This window comes from Diorhabda sublineata, chromosome 6, assembly GCF_026230105.1.
Source record: "Diorhabda sublineata isolate icDioSubl1.1 chromosome 6, icDioSubl1.1, whole genome shotgun sequence".
NCBI lineage: Eukaryota > Metazoa > Arthropoda > Insecta > Coleoptera > Chrysomelidae > Diorhabda > Diorhabda sublineata.
Genome location: NC_079479.1, coordinates 22,829,479 through 22,850,718, shown reverse-complemented (window position 1 = coordinate 22,850,718; position 21,240 = coordinate 22,829,479). Strand labels below are relative to the sequence as shown.

Genomic DNA, 21,240 nt, shown 5'->3' with positions numbered 1-21,240 from the left:
CAGTCGGTCTAAAACTATAATGTTTGCTATAAATATTCTTTCCCCCTTTTTCCTTCAATTTCTCAGTGAATTGTTGTAATCAAGAAGGAGACATTTTTTTATCTTCTTAATTAAATTTTTTAACTGTGCAATCGAAAAGGTTTTATTAAGATTCATTGACTGGTCTTGGATTATGATGTTTTACGATTTCTATACGTTACGACGCCCCACTATGAATGAAATATGCTTTAAACGTTTATCTAATCATGATAGAATCAGAAAGTATTAAGTGGGCTGAAATGTCCAAAGTTGGTGCTTGTATATCCATATGATTTCCATTTACCCATTATCTTCAAACGACAGTTACACAAACTTACGTCAGTTTGAAAAAGTGGATGAAAAAATTTCATGTGTTAATAAGACAATGCTTTTCGCACTAAAAATACTTTTTCAGCTACGCTTTGTCTTGATAAAACATTATTCCGAGTTTATCCCAGAAAATAAACCGTTGAGAAGAGGTTTGCTAAGTTTAAACGAGGCGAAATAAGCACTGAGATCGATGGACGCAGGACACGTTTCAAAAGGCAGTCGCAGACGTGAATGATTATTTGGGTTTGCTCTGTTCAAAGTTCGTGCTTGCACGCGATAAACCGTCTCCAAACCATGAAAAGACGCAAAAGTCGATTGGCAAGATTATGGTGTTAGTATTTTGGGATGCATGTGGTATGATATTCATCATATGCGAAAAAATAGCTGTTATAAAGTGGAGCTATTGGATCATTTGACAGACTGAGAGGAACAACGGACCCATTTAAAGGAGAAGAGAGTGTCACAAATCAATGAAAACGTCGGCAAAATTGCACGAACCGGGCTTTGTATTGCTTTTGAATCCACCGTATTTTCTAGACCTGGCACCCAGTTGTTAAACTTCAAGAGGAAGCGCGATGGAGAGAAACTCTGCGCCGATGAAGATTTATCTCCAAAACTGGATCCTATTTTTAGACAAATCGTGTTTAAAAAATGGTATTGAATAATTGGGTAACCTCTATAATCATTCTTTCGTCCTTGGAGCATTTATAGTGAATAATAGAATTTAATTCTATGTGGTAGTCTTTTTAGCTCACTGTGTGATATATTTCAGGGAATGTTTTCTTTGTTTAAAACGACTATGGAGGAGAGTGTGTATATTACACCCATTAAATTTGTCTTGTAGTTTGTCTTGGCCTTTTTCCATTTCTTCTGTAACCTCATGATACCATGTAGGCTCACTCTGCTTTCGTCTGATAACAGAATGGAGTCCCATTGTTTGTCAGTCCAGTTAACGTGTACTCTGACAAATCGTAGACGGGCTACTCGGTGGGCTGGGGTTAATTTGAGGCCAGTAGCCGGTCCCATTCGGTTTAGTTGCTTTGTCTTTGGCTGTTCAGCCACGCCCCGGCTCTTCTCGTGTTTCTCTGACCTTTTGTCGAATTTGAATATCAGTCATGTCTCTCGGATATGAACTTTTTTCTTCTGGAACCACGTCTTCGATGAAAGTTACTATTCTCTTGGTAACGATGGTAAACTCTGAAAACAGCAAACTGATATAGGTTCAGCGCACTGGCCACTTTTCACACCAATATTTATTTTCCTCGGACTTTTCTGGATCTAATATGCCTTGATATACAACTGAGAAATGGGTCTGATCGCTGAAGATGATTATTTAAATACTCCACACGTTTACCTGCTGGTCTTGGGTCAGTTGAATTTAATATGGTCGAAAACACGGAGCGAAGCTTGGGTTTGAGAAAGCCGAGTTTTTGTGAGCGATGCAACTAGAATCTCCTGAAACTCTCACGAACAGCAGCATAGTGATTTGGCAAAACACACTAAATAAAGGATAGCCAAAAATCGGAAGTTCCTATTTGAAAATCCTGTATATTCTCTCCGTGGAAATAGCAAGGACTGTGTTGACTTTGAGGGTCTTTGGACTCCGAAGCTTATTTACACAAACAGGTGATTTTACAACACCCTAGTTCAACGGGGTTGAATTTCAAGTCTTCGGTGGCCAGTACACCTCGGTGTGAGATGATTTTGCCTTAAAGTGCAGAATGTTCAATATTTTGTATGAACTGTTTGCCACGTCGTGCCAACCTATTGAAAAAACATGTTACTTATACGAAGAATCTGCACTTCGAACATGACTAAAAACTGCGATATAATCGAAAAAGCTCGTTACTGGAACACCATCGAATTAAGATTGGGGAGGTAGAAGAGGCTATCGGAATATCAAAAGATCGCATTTGTCATGTACCGAAGCATGCGTAAGTTGTCACAGCGGGGGTCCTTTTTTGCTTCGATACGAAATAACAGTCAACATAGTACATTAAAAATGCAAACATGATTATATGGGCCGGAAAAATGTGAAAACTGATTTTATAATAATAATATAATGATAATAGTCATGTGATTGTTATCAGCGACTATCTTCAACAAGGTAAAACAATAATAGGAGAGTATTAACATATAATTGCATGCCATTTCACACATCGGTGATTGCCACGACAAAAATTTACGAATTGTATTTCGAATTTGTTGACCACCCATTGTATTTTCCAGATCTAGCTTCCAGCGGCTTTTTTCTGTTTTCTAACCTCAAAGTTTTACTTTCAGGACTTTCGTCAAACGCAGGAGAAAAAAGATTACAAGTATACAAGATGTTCCGGGACTTGATGGAAAAAATTTTTACAGGGACATTTTAAATGTAGCAATAATGATTTTTGCAATTAATTTTTCAACAAAAAGGTACTCTTTGTTTAACTCGATAAAATTTATGGCTTAGGAGACATGTAGATTTTTAGATCGTTGTACATGCCGAGTCATTCTGAAGAAAATTATCATAAATTCTAATTATTTATTGAAAATACTTATAAAGAGGTATTAAAAAACAATCATTTCTAATTGAACTGCGTACTGTCGAACATTGAAAAATTGATATGTAGAAAAATTTAGTTGGTTAGCCTACAACTTATCCAATTAAAACAAAAAGAAAACTATAATAAATGTTCGAAGGGCGCTGTTTGTACTTCTACAAACTTCCGGAGTGTACGGAGGATATTTTTTGAAAGAGCAATCCAAGATTTTGCCTTATAGCGTTACAATGGAAGTTTGTTCTATGGATCAAATTGTTCTTTGTGTTTACCGGTGTTGCATATACCAAACTTATAAAAGATATCCCCAAAAAACAAATCCATTGTATTTAGTTCAGGGGAACGTGGTGGCTATGCAAATGGACCTCCCCGACCAATCCATCTATCAGGAAAAATGTTATTTTTTATATTTTACTTATAAATCTCTTTCAAGTTTTTCTTTATGCCAGTAATATGATATTTGATAGTATATAGTACAAATGGTTACTTATTTATTCATTTGTTCTCTAACAAATGCTTGATAATATTTTAATACCTCCTGTAGGTATTTTCAATAAATTATTACAATTGATGATAAATTTTTTCAAAATCTCTCTTTATGGCGGTTTCCTTGGCATGTAGTACGATCTAAAAATCTAAAAGTAAAGTTCCTATCAATTTTTAGAGACTGCTTTTTTTTCATTTCCAAAATATGTTAGTTTTATTCTAAAAATCATGGTAATTTTCAAGTCATGGTACTTGACGGGATGCAACTTTTCTACTATAAATAATATCGATAAAATAGAATGTACGTATTAAAAACAAAAAAAAAATCCACAATACCTATGGAATAAATTATGAGATTCATGGCTGAAAACTCATAGGAAAAAAATTTTTTTTTCGAGTCGTTGTTTCGCCGGCGCAACTTGTCTCAACACAGCCTTGTTATTGATACATGAGAGCAATGCATTCCCTCCACTTTTGAGAAATTCAGAAATCGCTAAATATTGAACTTGGATCTCTAATTTTTGGAGTATCTTCCGGTTTTAAAGGTCCTACGAATAACTTGGATTCAAAACATTTTTAGACGCTTCTATTCTGTCGGTTCTCATATGAAACACCCGTATATCTTTAAAAATGATTATCTTATTCAATGTACTTATTATTATTTATACGTACTGTATGACATTTTTTAAATATGTCAATCAAAGGCGGATGTCTTGTAATTAAGAAGCGAGATAAATGAAAGTTGCCGCTATACTAAGAGCTCTCTATTCACTGCTAACAGTAGTATATTATCCGGCAAATGACCACTTTCTGATATTCATCAAGTATGAATATATTCACTTTCCCACCATGCTGTTTATTGACGAAGTAGATTTAGTCTACTTTGTAGATCGTACTACTACTAATCGAAAAATACCTAGCGTGTTACCGTTCCTTTCAGTGTTGCGTGTAGAAAATGTATTTACGTACGCCCGGATTGTTGATGTTCTTAACATTGTTACTTAGTAGATGTGACGTTCTAGGCAACTCGGAAAAATTATCAGGACTCAAAGAAATATCAGGTGAGTACTTGGAAATCAATTAACATTGAATATAATAACTTACCTCAGGAATTATTATTATTATGTATTTCATATTATCAAGTGAATAAAACTTATTACGGTTGTGATCTGGAACAAAGTAATGAATGTTTTTAATGTTTACAATCGATTTTGATTGTACAATTAGGAATTAATTGATGTCTTATACAAACAACGGATTATACGTAGAGCGGTCTGTGATTTTTTGCCGAACATAAATAAAAAAAAAACTAATTATTTGTCAATATATTCTCCCTTAATTTCCACATAATTTCAAAACTTAAGACTATGCTAATATGAAAATATGATGCATCTTTGAGTCAAAATTTTCGTACACCGCTTGTTTAATTTTATCGTCGCTGTTAAATCTTTCACCCCTTATCTCGGCCTTCAGTTTTGCTAACAAAAATTAGTCGGTGGTCATATTAGGGCTAAATGGTGGGTGTTCAATAGGGTGGAACTTAATTATAACAAAGGATTACGTTGTTTATTTTGACTTGTAATAGTCAAATAAATGTTTATTTTTGATGTCTAACTAGTACATTAAATATGTACTGCAGAATAGTTCGTCTTCTGGTGCCTCGAAGGTATTAATATTTGATAACGTAGCAAAAAATACCGAGCTTTTAGCTCATAATTCCTTGTAATAAGCAAAATATTATTTAGAAGACACCACAAGGAGGTAGCTGCGTATCAACCCATACCATACCATACCGTGATACAGTTAGTGCGGTTTCGGTGACAATTTTGACACATCTCTCCACCGCCTGGAAATAGAAGGGAAATCGTGGAAAATCTGTTTGAATCCTCTTCTTAATTTCTTCATCGATTAATACTTCAAAGCACCTAACACTCATCAGGTCTCGATCTAGCCGCCATAATATTTCAAAGGCCAAATTCTCTAATATGTTTCCTAGAGTTAGTTACCATTGCTAGAAGAATATTTTCTAAGACGGCAAAAAATGCATTTCTTCCAATAAATGGATCAACGAAGTTTCTATATTGTTATTTGAGGTACATAGTATATTTGATGATTTCCCACAAATAAATAGCTCCATCCTTGCAAAAAGGTTTCACTTTGATGTTAAATCACAATCGGCTGTTAACTATTAATAACAAATTCAGCAGTAACTTCTAGATTCCGAGATGGAATTTAACACGAGACATATAAACGTAAAATTCTATTTGCAACCAATAAGAATGAGCGATTTTCTCTGGTTTTCTTTTTGCTTGGTCTTCGGTCGATACTTAGGTGGATACTGCTTGACAAATTTTCGAATCAATTCCTTGCAAATTGGTACTTCTTCGCAATTTTCAAGCTGTTTACCTATTGGACCCGAAAATTTTCAAGGACCCGTAGACCAGAAGTGTCCAACTCAATTAAAATACTGTCTGATTGAAGATATATCATCTCCATTTGCAAATGAACTGGTGGCTGTGAAGTTTCAAAATTAAATGGATTGCTGAAAATTTTGAATTCCATTTCATTCCTTTTGTCAAAGTCTTCAAAACGATTTGTTGAATTCCTAAATCAAATTTTGTAGAAGTTAAGAATAACCATCCAATGTTTTTTGTTTCACTGTGCCAAATAATTTTATATGAGGGAAATGGTCCAAAGTTTGATTTTTTACCTGATTTCTTCACAGCTTCAACTTTGTTTTAAAGGCTTGAATATATGAATACATTTGAGTGACAATCAGATTTTCACACTGTAAGATATTCAGATCAGTCAAATGTTTATTCATATCTAACAAAAAGGCACAATTAATCTACCAGTCATTGTCATAATCAATTGGTTTGCCTTTTTCTAACATGAAAGCTTGAATAGGGTCACAAAAAGCAAAAAATCTTTCTAAAACTACTCATCGACTGAGCCAACGAACTTTTCGTCCAAATCTTGTAAAAATTGCCTGAACTGTCGGTGATTTAATCCTCTACTCCTATAAAATTTACAATTTTAATTATTGGTTGCATGACATGGTCCATTTTTGAATGTTTGGTTGCCAATGATTCCTGATTTATTATACAGTGAAATCCTACAAAATTCCCTAATGTTTTCTGTTTTAATTTAGTTACAACTCTCGAATGTTTGCCAGTCATGGCAAGAGCGCTATCCCTAATTGTCAATGGAATGCACTTTAATAGTTTTTCAGTTATTTCAAAGTTACTGTTGATAGTTACTCGTATAAAAACAGCAAGTTGAGATGTACCAACAGTATCAGTGCTCTCTTCAACAGCCAGCTAAAACTTAATTTCAGGGCATCTTCGCTCTCTGTATTAGCTTCAGTGAACATCGATTGTTGTCCTTGAAATTTAGATTTTAAAGATGACAATGTGTCAATTCTTATCTTTTCAGTGTAACAATCGAATTTTGACTTATGATTTCTATCATAGTGTATCTTCAAATTAAACTCCTTACAAACAGCAACTGTTCGATTACTCGACACAACAATTATAGATATCGCACGCTCACGACCCACAAATGCACAATACCTTCTCATCCACACCACAATCCTTCTCCGACCGTATCACTTTGATTACTCGACTTAACTTACTCACGTCGCGCCGACGCACTCGATTTATATGGTTAAGGTAGGTTCTAGTCTAGACTCGAAGCGTGTGGAAGATTCTATCGTTCTCGATAAAAATAATAGTATATTCTCGCTTTCTGCTAAGAGATGGCGGTACTGTCTTTATCTCTAGCTTGTCTAGGTACGCGCTGCACATAAAATTACTTATAAACATACGTAGATTTGAGAGTACGAGTATTTAAAACATCCGTAGAGGAATCGAATGAAGTCTAAAAGCTCTAAAAAACATGACTCTTCTTTCTGTGACACATTGCGATCGCGGGCTTTATTGAAACGGCCCAGGGACCGGAATCGGCCCGCGGGCCGAATCTTTGACATGACTGCCGTAGTCTATCCATCAATATATTGAAACAAGTGCCTTAAAGGAAGTGCATTCGGATGTAGTAGACAAATTATCCACCATTTTTTTATGATACAATGATTTTTTTTTCTGATTAGTAATTTCCTAAATCCTGGTACTTACCTTCTTTTATTGTGGAATAGTTTAATCGCTACTGTAAAACCACCGTTATTTTGATAATTAAGAGGTAACTTATAATTAACGGATTAATAATATTAACGTATAATAAGTTAAAGTATAATTACTCAAATCTCCTGTGTACTTATTTAATGTTAAAAACATACCTTATAGTAATTACGAGCCTCTCTTCAGGTGCCCCTGATAATCTTAAATGAGTGTCTTCATGTCTTAAGTCAGTTTGTACCAGATGCAACAACTTATAAAATGTAATCTTGATATTCGCAGGTAAGTAAGAAATTTTTTTGGATTATTTTTCATTCGTTTGCAAAACGAGACAAAGTAGTCGCTCTCTTCCATTCGATTAATTGATAATGTGTCCTCCCAAATTCGTAGATTCTTTAGTTTTCGTCTCCGGGGTCTTCGAAGTAACAAAGCCAACAGTACTGTTTTCTCCTCGGAATCCATTTTGTTGATAAATGTATTGTGCGCTACAAACAAACGACGAAAACGTTGCATCTCTGTTACGCGTTCGTGACGTGTTCCCACCGCTAGTATGATAAGACTGTACGCTATTTTCCATCTAAAAATAGAACACTATACTTCTTTTGAGTAATGTTCTGCAGTATATGATTTTATCGATGAGATAGATACGAATAGCTTGAAGAAAATTGACAATAAACATAAGTTATTTTCGGGAATTAAGGGCCCTTCTGCACCACTAGATTTTATATCGAAATTGAAACAAAAATATTTTCGTTATGTGGCTGAAAAAATAAACAAAAATTCTCCTACAAAACAATATTCAAGATTTCGTTTTTTAGTTACACTCTCGTTTTCAATCTTTGTGAGTGAGAATATGAGGCCACATTCGAGTAGTCCTAGAAAGTCTCAAAATAGTGCATCCATAACTTTTTAGGTGCTTTTCTTCGTGACCTTTGCTTTTTTGGCACACATTGAATCTTTTTAAACAGTCCCTAGCCTCTGTTTTTGATTGGTGTTGGTGTCAATCCCTCAGTAAAATCTTTTATAACATTGTGAAATTCAATTTGAGACATTTTTCAAACTAACTAATTTTCTTTCTTTCTTTTGACTAAGTGTTTGTTCAAGCTCTACTATAATAAAATGGATCGCAGCAGCAACTTGGAACTTTGTCTAAAGCTTATTGAAACTTGACTATACAAGTCAAGAACTCACTATATACCTACAAGCATCATCACAACTTTAATAGACACTTTTTGAATTAATTTGGACTCAGATTTCTCATAGATATAATAGAACTCACAGTTCTATTATGTCATAAAGTTTATATGGTGTATTATAATGAAGTAAGGCTTGAATCGATACTATATTTAGTAAAATTTTTATATATCTAAAAGCATAAATTATTTTCAATGGACTAGGAGAGGTCGAAAATCAACGGCCCTTCACAACTTTTTCGCGGCATGGTAAAGTATATAATTTTAGAAAAATCAACAAATTTGGTGAGCATGTCAAAATGTTGCTGGTGACAAAAAAGTGCACTAATAGAAGCATAGTAGTTCATATGCGTTTTTTGCACATAAACCCGTTCATTTTGACAACTGTATGGTGTTTCACTATATAGGATAATAAGAAATACATGTTAATATTTTTAATTTTCAATAGTCATAACTTAATGACATTGATATGATAGTTTGAAAAATTTTTATAACAGAATTCAAAAGCCCGTTGCCTATAAGAGATAAGTTTGAGAAAGAAAAGAAAGAAAGAGGACGAAAGAAAATTTTTGACCATAATTTATGGTCAACGGTCAAGGGAAAAAATACAGAGTAATAATAGCAATTTATTTGAAAGTGCAATCAGCAAAAGAATATTTAGAAAAGTTATTAGAGATCCAGACGTGTTAATTTCCATAACTGTTGAGTTGGCATTGTTGTAACCCTTAATTTTAATAAACTCTTGCTCTTGTAAACCACTTGTGGCCAATCGACTAACCGCGGTCTAATCTTATTGGTGTGATTTTTTTTCCTCCTGTCAATCGCTCCGGCAGACGATTTTGTAAAAGTTTGAATTGTATTTCTTCCAAAGGGTATTTTCATACTAGTGATCATTTTCAGATTTGAGCCACTTTTTGACATCAATTTTTTACAAAATATGACAGGATAAACGTTGCTATCGTTGTTTTCTATTAGAAATGTGCTTCCTCATTTCTAATACATTTTTGAACCAGCTTGGTAAATCTTGCTAAATGCAGAGTTATATTTTTGTTATAGAACAATCGTTGTTTGATTCGATATAAAAAAGTCAGTAAAGCAAGCAGCAGCTTCCCCATCTCGCCAAGCTAATTCTACCGGGGCTATGTGAAAGATTTCTTCGTATAGAATCGCGGGCAGCTCGCGCTTGTTAGAATGAAACACTTTTGAGTTGGTTAATAATTACTTTCATTTCTTTATATTTTTTTTGTAACAGCTTACTTGTTAGGCTCCACATGGTTTTGACCGTAGTTTCTTTAAACTCTGCACCATCTTTACTTCTCATATTCATTGACCAATCCTTTAAAATCAACGCCAATTCTTCAGACGTCTGATTTCCATATAATTGAAACTTTCTATAATTACAAAAGTCCATAAATACTTTCCGCAAACGGAATTTTTGGTATGTTTGATTCTATAATTTCATTAATATTTTTGTCAGTATTTAAACCAAATCGCCACATTTTGAATATGTATCAATGGCAACGTGAGAACAGTACATGGGATCCGTTTCCAGTATAATGTTGTCTAATTGTTGTCTTTAATCAGATGACTTCAAATTAATTGATTTCATTGGATTTCAACTGAAAACTGAAGTAAAGAATTTTTAATAAAATAATTAATATTTTGTCGTAGAAATAATGAATAAAATACCAAAGAAAAGAAAAATAGATGAGAAAAATCGCGAACTTGATGGAAAGTTGACGGTGATTTTTGATGAAGAATCCCTGAGGTTAAAATTAAATAAGCACGTGTTTGTGTTACGAGTGTTTTTAACGCAGTATCGATCTATACAGGTAGTTTTGTTAGAAGTTCCGACATGCTAATTTAATTTTGGAAATTATTAAACTGTAAAAGGTGAAATTGTATCCATCCCTTCAATATAGATTTTGAACTTTTAGACGTAGAAAATAATATATCAATCTATTGTAAAACATAAAATCTTGTCAATGAATTATAGTTTACTGTTATATTTTAAATACATATTAAATGGGAAATATATTTGGAAAAAGAAATGCGTTCTACTAATTCCATTATTTCTCTTTCAATTGTTTGTTTGCAGTGGAGGATTTACCAGCAAGCTGAGTAGGTTGTAGCCCAGGGCGGCAGATTTCAATAGGCGGCAAATTTTGTTTGAACTTTTTTTTCGATTCACGAAATAAAAAAAATATTGTTCACTCTGAGAAGACGAAATTTCCACAGAAATAAAAGTGAAGAGGAGAAGCTAAGCTAGCTCTTTCATGGATAGAGTCAGAGCTAATGAACAAGATTTCATATAATTAATGATTTCGCAAATCCAAAGTTATGCCAAAATGTATTCTAATGTTTTCATGATTTAATTTAAACAGTTATGTCACATGAAACGTTAACCTCAAATTATAGAATTGAAATTTTGTTCATAAAAAATGTAATTTAAATAATTCTGAACCAAGGTAGCGAATTTCAGAAGTGAGCAGAGGCGACTGAAGATGAATAGCCTATAGGCGGCTAATCTGTAAATTCGCCACTGTTCGTGTGCTAGCTGGATTTGGCTAATTTTAATCTTGAATTATTTGTCGAAGTCCAGAGAAGTTTTTTTTTCTTTGATGTTTTGTCACAAATTAAACGCAACCAAAATATTTGACATTTGACAACCAACCTCTATGTTACGCGACACTGACATAGAAGCTGTGAACAGTCGATCTTGTGGAATTTATTTCCTTGATGCTCCCGGTGGTTCCGGAAAAGTGTTCTCAATTTCATTGCTTTTGGCGAGGAACAGATCGCGAAATTATGTAGTTTTAGCGTTAGTTTTATCTGGTATAGCAGCGACTCTGCTAGAAGGTGAGCGAACTGCACATTCTGCCTTGAAATTACTATTAAACATGCAAATCAACGAAACACCAATTTAAAACATCGCCAAAAATAGCGCAATGGCCAAGATCCTACATCCCTTTGGGATGAATACACAATGGCCCATAAAAGGTTACTGGAGGCATTAGACAGAACGTTGAAAGATCTTCGTGACAACTAAAATATTTTTGGTAGGGCCATGATTCTGTTGTTATGTGATTTTCGTCAGATTCTTTCAGTTATTCCCCGATTAACTGTTGCTGATTAACTAAATGCATGCCTAAAATCATCATATTTGTGGCGGTACCGAAAGACACTCCAACAGACTCAAAAGAGGAGCTTATTCACCGTGTTTTCCCAGATATAGCGCAACAGTTCAATAACCATAATTGGCTGGGTGCCTTTAAGTTGCCTGGATTACCACCTCACAATTTGCAGTTAAAGGTAGGATCACTTGTCATCATGCTGTAGCATTAAACAACCTTCACGGTACAATGGAACAACACTGGCTGTGAAAAAGGTGATGAGTAACGTCATTGAGAAAACAATCATAAAGGGACAATACGAAGGAGCGGATGTCTTGATGCAGCGTATATCGATGATTTCAACGTTTACAATTTCCAGTAGGTCTGGCCTTTGCGATGACCATAAATAAATCGCAAGGCCAACCGCTGGAAGTTTGCGGAATCAACTTGGAGTTTTCCTGTTTTGCGCATGGACAATTATACGTCTCGTTTTCGCGCGTCAGAAAACTGTCATCTTTGTTTATTAACGCACCACAAAACGAAACAAAAAATATAGTTTATCAGAAAGCTTTAATTTGACTGTGACATATCTGAGTGTGTCTGTTTTGTAAGTAATCAGCATCATGTATAAATAATCGAAAATAAGCATTTTTTTTCATGTTTTAAGGTTTTAAGGAGAGGTTGTAATTACTGACTAGTTTTGACGTTATTACTTCTTATCAGAGCAGTTTGTTTCGTGTTTGAGACCTATATATATATATATATATATATATATATATATACAGGCGAACCACCGATAGTTAAGTGTCTTGGTAATAGTAATCCATAAACGCGAATGTCGAATGTTCCCAATACTTACAAACACAAACAAAATCTCAGACACTAGTATAGAAATTTTGCCCTTTATATTCCGACCAATAGTCTCGCGAACTTTTGAAAACGAAATCATTGAAAGTTATTTGAATTTTCAATATGAGTTCTAGGAATTTTTCAAATTACAGATTCGTATTTCTAATAGATACATAGTAGTGAAATGTGAAAGTAGAAACCACTCCTCATCTTACAAGAAATAACCAATTTCCAATTTTGTCGAACCATACACTTATGGTTATTTACGTCTCGCGTCTGTTTGATAAGGCGTAATAAGAGTATGAATTTTTTAGGTAAAATAAACAGATGAGAGGTAGAAACGTCCACTTTTTATATTTGATTAGTAATATTTGTATAGAAACCTGTTATATTTATTAGTTAACCGGCTTCACCTTTTCCTTACTGAATTATTTCAAAATATTTAATAACGGTAATAACGGGGTTTCATCAGATAACATCCAAATTTATGGCACACTAAATATTGACAAGGATGCATTTTATACTCATGATACTACTAAAAAATAAGCGTGAATTTATTATAGTTCTGAATTTTATTGAATAGATATTATATGCATCATTTACTAAATATACGTCTAAAATTATGATGAAACTGATTTATGAAAATGATGTAACCTTTCTGCAAAAAATAGATTTATCGCATTTCTGATTTTCTCTTTTTACATACCAAATCCATAAATTTATCAGATTGATAAATCTTGTTGAATCTTGCAAAACCAATACAGGGTGAATCCAAGTTGAGGAATAGTATTTTTCATAATTTAAGAAAGTACCTTTTACTGCGGAAACCCATATAAAATTCGATGAGACCCAAAAATCGTTAATTTATTGCTATATATTGGTACGGCATTTTGCAGGGTATAGTTTGAAAAGAATTTTGAATTATATAACATTTGTTTGATTCTAATATAGGGTATATATATATTTGGTTTACATTGTTGTATTATTGTTGGGTTTGAAATTTTTAAAGGATAAAACTGTTAAATTTTACTCTTGAATTTACTAAATGATACGTGTTGAATACAGTTTCTCCAGTTTTCAGCAGTTACATTTTTAACTTCTTTATCAAGTTGATTATACTTCTGTTTAAAGTTGGTATATTATTGTGAACACGTACATTAGACTTTAGATTAAAGCATAACAACTATATTAGATTAAAAATACAATAATTAAAAAAGTTTGCAATTCCACGTGTCTCTCTGGTCTACATTTTTCAGGTAAGGTTAGGGTGGGCTAGACTCTTGCCTACATATTTTAGGTCATGACAACGAAGAAATAGGATTACGTGAAAATGTAAATAATCCTTTTTGTGGAACTTTTTATGAACCTCGTTTTTAGCTGGAAAATTTTTCCCTAAAATCAATATTTTCAGAGATATTTCGTGAAATTATTATAACTGCTTCTTTACATCGTCACGTTAATTTTAGATCAAGCATTTACTTCCACTTCACAAGAAATTAAGTTCAAAGGACGAGTACGGACCTTTTTTAGAAAAAGAGGTTTGTTGAATTGTTTACGAATAGGATAGGAACATTAGTTAGATGGGATTAGATATACAGTGCTTTTCAGATAAAAGTATCCACCTTTAATAACTTTTGTAATACTGGTATTTAGAAAAAATCCAAAAACACGTCAATTTATGTTGGAAGGGGCAAGCATTATGGCTTATTTAAACTCACTGGAAAAGCCACCCCCTCACCCCTAGCAGCATCCCCTTTATTTTTTTAAATTACTTTTCATATTTTTATGTAAAATTTGGATACTCCTCTTTGAGCTCATTTCAAAAATGTATAATACTTGTAGGTTAAAGTGGTTAGTATATGAGATAAACAATTTTTCTTTTAAGAGCACAAATTTTACTTATTATTTACTTTCACCTTATTTGCCTGTACTAAAATGGGTCGTACAACAGTTCAAACTCTTTAATCTTTTTAAATGTGCTATTTATTATGAAGTTACAATAAGTGTTCAAAATGAGTACCATTCACTTCCATACAATGGTATAATCTATTTTGAAATGCCTCTCTGACATTGCTTAATACGGCTGGATTTAATTGTCGACATTCATTTTCTATCCTCTCTCGTAAATCATCCAGATATTCTGGTTGGGTAGCATAAACTTTTGTTTTTAAATACCCCCATAAAAAGAAGTCTAGGGGTGATAAATCCGGTGACCTAGGTGGCCACTCCATCATCTGCCCCCTTCTACCTATCCAACGAGCGGGGAATGTTTCGTTTAAAAATTGTCGGACAGGCATAGCATATGTGGGGGAGCTCCGTCTTGTTGAAATACCAGTAAATCTTCGGAAAGGTTATCATCATTTTCTATTATTGTTGTAATACGTGGGTCAATCCCTTCCCTGAGTAACTCAAGATATGATTCACCATTTAAATTTCCGTTGATGAAGAAAGGTCCGACAATGTGGTCACCTAGGATACCACACCAAACGTTTAACTTTTGGGGATGTTGTGTATGGAATTCACGCATAATATGTAGATCACTTTCAGCCCAATATCTACAATTATGCCTACTTACTAAGCCATTTAATGACCATGAGCATTCATCAGAAAAGCAAATATTGTTTAACAATTGTGGATTGTTATTGATAATTTGCGTCATTGATTCGCAAAACTCCAGACGACGATCAAAATCATCTTCATTCAACTCGTGCACCAACTTAACTTTGTATGGGTGGTACTTGAATTTATGTAGAACTCGGAAAACTGTAGAAGATGAAACACCGATCGCTCTACTTATTGTTGACAACGATTGGGGTTGTTGAGCCTCTAAGCTGACTTGCCCTAAAATTGCCACTTGGATTGCTTCGTTATTTACGAGTCCCTCTCGCTTATGCACTTTATTGCAAACAGACCCTGTTGTGGTAAATTTCTCCATCAGTTGAATTACATACTTATGAGTTGCATGTCTTCCGTCATGTAATTCGTTAAATATTCTAGCAGCAGCTCTTGCACAATTATTATTTTGGTAGTATAAACCTACAATTTCAATTCTTTCTTGCAAAGAGTAAACCATTTCAGAGAAACAAAATAAATAATGTATCAAATTACACTATCAATAGTGACTACAAATTCTAGTTGACAATGTCAAACTTTAATAAAAAGTAGAGTTTTTTGTTGTTTGGATTTTTTAAGTAGAATAAATAGCACAGTTAAAAAGATTAAAGAGTTTGAACTGTTGTACAACCCATTTTAGTACAGGCAAATAAGGTGAAAGTAAATAATAAGTGAAATTTGTGCTCTTAAAAGAAAAATTGTTTATCTCATAAACTAACCACTTTAACCTACAAGTATTATACATTTTTGAAATCAGCTAAAGAGGAGTATCCAAATTTTACATAAAAAATATGAAAAGTAATTTAAAAAAATAAAGGGGATGCTGCTAGGGGTGAGGGGGTGGCTTTTCCAGTAAGTTTAAATAAGCTATAATGTTTCCAACATAAATTGACGTGTTTTTGGATTTTTTCTAAATACCAGTATTACAAAAGTTGTTAAAGGTTGATACTTTTATCTGAAAAGCACTGTATACATATTTTCATTATGTCAGTTTAGTCGCTGTTATGCACACCTCTTATGGACCATTTTATTGTACTTATGTGAGACATGGACGCTTAAAGCTGACATTATGAAGAAAATAGAAGAGTTCGAGATGTGGTGCTATCGGAGAATCTTTAAAATATTGAGGACTGTACATACCAGTAAAGTAATGAAGACATCTCAATAAGGATTGAGAACTCCTAAATGCGATGGAAACAAAAAAGGTCTGTTATATTCCTCACCCGATCAGTCAGGGAAAGGTCTTCCGAGTAGCGACAGATGGATACCTATTCAATCAAATAGTCATACAGATATCTAATGTTTGAAGAAAGGTACAGCATTAAAAGAAGAAGAAGAAGAAGATATATCATAGGTGTGGCATTGGTATAGGAAAATTTTTCTCTGTAAACTGATGTAGTGTTAAATGAAAATAGCAAAAATTATTCAAGTTAATGTTTGTGTGTTAATGCAGGCGATGATAAAGATATTTAACATGAATAACCCTATATCAAAATACCGAAGTTGATGGTTTTTGATTCAATAATCCTATTCAATCATACGTTACGCCTAGAAGGTATCGGTAAATAAATCAAATCCAATCTATGATTGCCCTAAAGCCAACTCTCTATTGACTACAATTTAAGCTATTAAGTGATCGGTTTTTGATTGAATTCCCATCTGCACTGTATAAATAAATAATAATCAATACAAATTCAATTTATGAATCACAATAACAGGATACGGTTGGTTAGTAACCGTGAAATTAGTACCGAAATCTCTGTTACGATAAATATATTTTACACATTTCTATTGTTGCGTGGATTTGAATGATATGTTAATAATTCAGATAACGAGAATGGTGTTTGCATAATAATACATCCCACTAAATTGATTGATATAGCGGGATTAGCGTAGGTTATTTCGATTTTAAGGATGATTAATTCGACAATAAAACACTTGATTAACAGAAGGCGCTTTAATGTATTTTTAATAGCATATTATAAGAGTTCCATATTTCATAAATAGTCTAGTCTCTAAAGACCAAAAGTCACTCTGAGCTGAAAAATTTTGCATAGTTGTAGTAATTCAAACCCTTAAAAAGAAAACCAAAGAATCCATCATAAGGGTTGGCCACGCGTGGATAGAAACTACCTAAGAAACTAAGGTTTTGGGCAGTACTCTATAATAGTGACACATTACGTATTCATAAAAACGGGAAAAATATTAAAAAAATGAGTTCGCAGGCTTTCGTAGGAAAACTCCAATAAAAAATTCGTGCGTATATCAGAGACATCATCTCTTGTGCAGAATTTCTCTCTCTTTCATTTTACAATATTATTTTTTTTAGAAAAAACTTTTGTACCATACCATTGGCGAAAGTGAAAGGGGTTTGGTTGGGTTGGAGGTGAGGACTTAAAATATGAAACAAATCATTGCAAAAATGAAAAGGGACGGAGCTATGGAATAATGAATCTATTGCTCAATATACCTTAGAAAACGAGAATAACCTAACCTATGGAAGTTGACCCTAGCTGCGGATTCACCCAATGGCTTTGTTTTCTGTTCTGGGTAAGTCTTAAGGGTCACTTGAAGAGGCCACCGCCTATTGGCTCAAACACTACCATCTCGACAAATTTCCTGATTTCTACCTTTGGTTTCTGGCTAGCCGTGAGGGGATATTTCATTCACCATGGATTTACTTCATTATTATATTCATGATATTTCTCTTTTGCTTTACTTTTATTGTATATCATTGTAATTATTGTTTTTAATATTTGTTTTTCGTTCTGTTCTTGTTTTTTCATTTTGCCGTTACATTCTTCTTCTTATTCTTCTTCTTATCATTATTTTTACAATCACGTCACGTTTCGATTTGCGTCCTTGCTGTAGAACATAATTTAGTTTGAATGATGTTGTTCGGGCTTATCATGAATCCATTTAACAGTAAACTGAATCTTGCTCTTTCATTCTGGAATATCATGCAGCGGAGCACGATGTGTTCTGCGTCGTCTCTCTCATACCCACAATATGTCTTGTTCGTTTAGCAATATGAGCAAACGTTTTCACGTCTTTGTCTATTTGAATTTTTTCATCGCATGGCTTCTACAATAAAAGGAGCACAAACTGAGATATCAAATCAATACTTAGATATACATTTCTAATAAATAAATTCAAAATTTCAATGAAATCGCCCATAGTGTGCAAATGATTCGAAATCGGTCGATATCTGTTGTTTTTTTAGATTAAATAAATATCTTCTTCTTCTTCTTCTTCTTCTTCTTCTTATAGTGTCGAATCCGTTATCGGACGTTTGCGATCATGTTGGCTAAGATAATTTTGTTTACTACAGCTCGGAAGAGTGAACTAGTTTTCTGACCGAACCACTGACGTAAATTTTTAAACCATGATGTTCTTCTTCTTCCAGGACTCCGTTTTTCCTCTCTTATTCCCTGGATGATAAGATGCAATATACTATATGTGACAGGATTGCGTATTATATGTGCGAAGTAAGATAATTTTCTGGGCTTAACAGATCTTACAATCACTCTCTCTCTCTCCTTCCTCATTTGCACCATAACGTCGTCACTACGCACTCTATCCTGCCAGCTGATTCAAAGCATACGCCTATATGTCCACATTTCAGAAGCTTCGAGCTTTTTAAGAGTTGCTTCCGTCAGTGTCCATGCCTGCACACCATACAAATAAGCTGTAAACTTAGACCGTGACTACACAAGATGTTTTTTAGTTTAATGAATGCTGCTCCAGATTTCTCGATGCGACATTTTGTGTTGAGTGGTCCCATTTTTCATTAATAGTTGTTATCAAAAAGTTAATCTTTTCCGTTCGTTTTAATGGTTCATTGTCAACAATAAGATCACCATCGTTTACTGGATTTTTGCTGATGATCATGTACTTAGTATTTTTGGTATTAAGTTTTATTCTATACTCCTGACAGTTTCCAACCATTTGATCTAATAAAGTTTGTGAACCTTCCATTGGCTCAGCTACGAGGACAATGTCATCGGCGTACCGAAAATTGCTTACGGTCACCACTTTTATTTTTATACCATCTTCAATATCTTCTTCACCGAAGATATGTTCCAAGTATAAATTGAAAAGTAGGTGTGGGAATATACAGCCCTGTCTGACTGCTCTCCTAATGTTGATATCTGGACTTAATTTATCTAATTTGCTTTTTGATTCTAGTAAAGATTCGCTATTAAATTAATATCTTTGCTATCAATTCCAGTTGCTTGTAGGATATCTATTAGTTTATGATAACGGACCTTATCGAATGTTTCTCAAAATCTATGAAGCATAAATATGCTGAACAAACCCTCTCTAGTTCCTTGTCGAAAGTCAAACTAAGTACTTCTAATGTGTTCCTCTTAGGGTATATTCTTTGATATATGACTCATCAAATAATAGAAGTCGATTTCAACCAATCCGTTGGAATAACGCCTTTGTGATAGATAGCATTAAACGGCTTAGATTAGTAATGTAAGGGAATTGATTTCAAGAGTTTTAGCAATTCTGTGGGAATTCCATAAGGCCTAGAAGCTTTTCCATTTTTTTTTTGTATTTGGTTTTCCCTGACTTATATTGTTATATGTCGGCCAAAAATTCTTATTTTTTTCTGTGGACCTCTTCTCCAACATTATCAAATAAATCTTCTATACAGGGTGTCCCACGACAAGCTAAAACTATCTATATATGGCAAAATACTTATAGTGAAATCATGAAAATTTCTAAGTTTGACTATTCGGATACGATCTTTTTAAAATATTTTCAAATATCTTCTTCTTCTTCTTACGTTCGGACTAGGTCCTGTATTTTCATCAAGAGTTTGCCAGGAGTAGTTGGGATGCTGAGGATCAGCTTTTATACCACCTTATAGGTGGTCGTCCAGGAGGTCGAGTTGTGTCCGGTTTCTTTTCCTTTGCAATTTTTGCTAACCGTTCATTTGGCATTCTGTCAACATGGTCTCTCCATTTTCTTCTGCGGCTCCTTGCCAATCTTACTACATCCTGAATATCGCACATGTCCCTTATTTCTTCATTTCTCTTCCGATCGAGTAACGTATGTCCTGTTATTGATCTCAGAGTTCGCATTTCTGTTGTTCTTAGGAGTCATTTAGTGATTGTGTTCTCCGCTCTAGTTTCTATTGCATATGTCATGACCGGCCTTACGCAAGTTTTATATATTCTAATTTTACATTTTGTGCTCATATATTTATTTCACCAAATTAAATCTCTAAGGTATCCTGATATTAATGCTGCCTCCATTGTTTTCGCTTTTACTTCTTTCTTTAGATTTCTATCGCTTGTTATGTTTGTCCTTAGATATTTGAAGGACATCACTTGTTCTACACTCTGATCGTAAATCGCTAGTTTACATTTTCTCGGTTCTTTAGGTATTGTGAGAGATTTTGTTTTTTTTGTGGATATTTACATGTTGTACGTGTTCGCTATTTGTTGGAATTTATATAGAAGCTTCTGTAGGTTATCTTTGTCTTCCGAGATGATTACTGCGTCATCAGCATAGCATATTATTTTTATCTCTTTATCTTCCATTCGGTATCCTCTCCCGGCTTGCTTTACTTCGTTGATGATTTCGTCCGTTATGATATTGAACAGGATTGGGCTTAGGCTATCCCCTTGTCTGACATCAGTTGCCACAGGTATTTTATTGCCTAATTTGTTTGCCGTTCTCACAAAGGTATAATTATCGGTGTTAAGTTTTTCGATAATTCTTATTATATTGGGGTGAATGTGAATTTTTAGTAGAGTTATAACATTAGTTAATCGTATCCTATCAAACGCTTGGGTGAGATCAATGAAGCACATAAAAGTTGCCTTATTAAACTCTATGGCTCTTTCAGTTATTTGGCGCATTATAAATATAGCATCTATAGCAAATATGTTGTTTCTGAAACCTTGCTGTTCTTCACATATCCCGGTAGACATTACTTCTTCTGCTAAGA

At 33.9% G+C, this 21,240-nt stretch overlaps 1 protein-coding gene across 1 annotated transcript in view; it reads left to right on the top strand.

The window, feature by feature from the left end:
- The first annotated feature begins 4,249 nt into the window (after positions 1–4,249).
- The window catches only part of LOC130445036 (low affinity immunoglobulin epsilon Fc receptor), a 68,937-nt gene continuing 51,946 nt past the window's right edge, over positions 4,250–21,240 (top strand). The window contains exon 1 of the mRNA XM_056780512.1: positions 4,250–4,435. Coding sequence (XP_056636490.1) covers positions 4,330–4,435 — 106 coding nt within the window. The 5' untranslated portion in view covers positions 4,250–4,329. The remainder of the gene's footprint in view (positions 4,436–21,240) is intronic.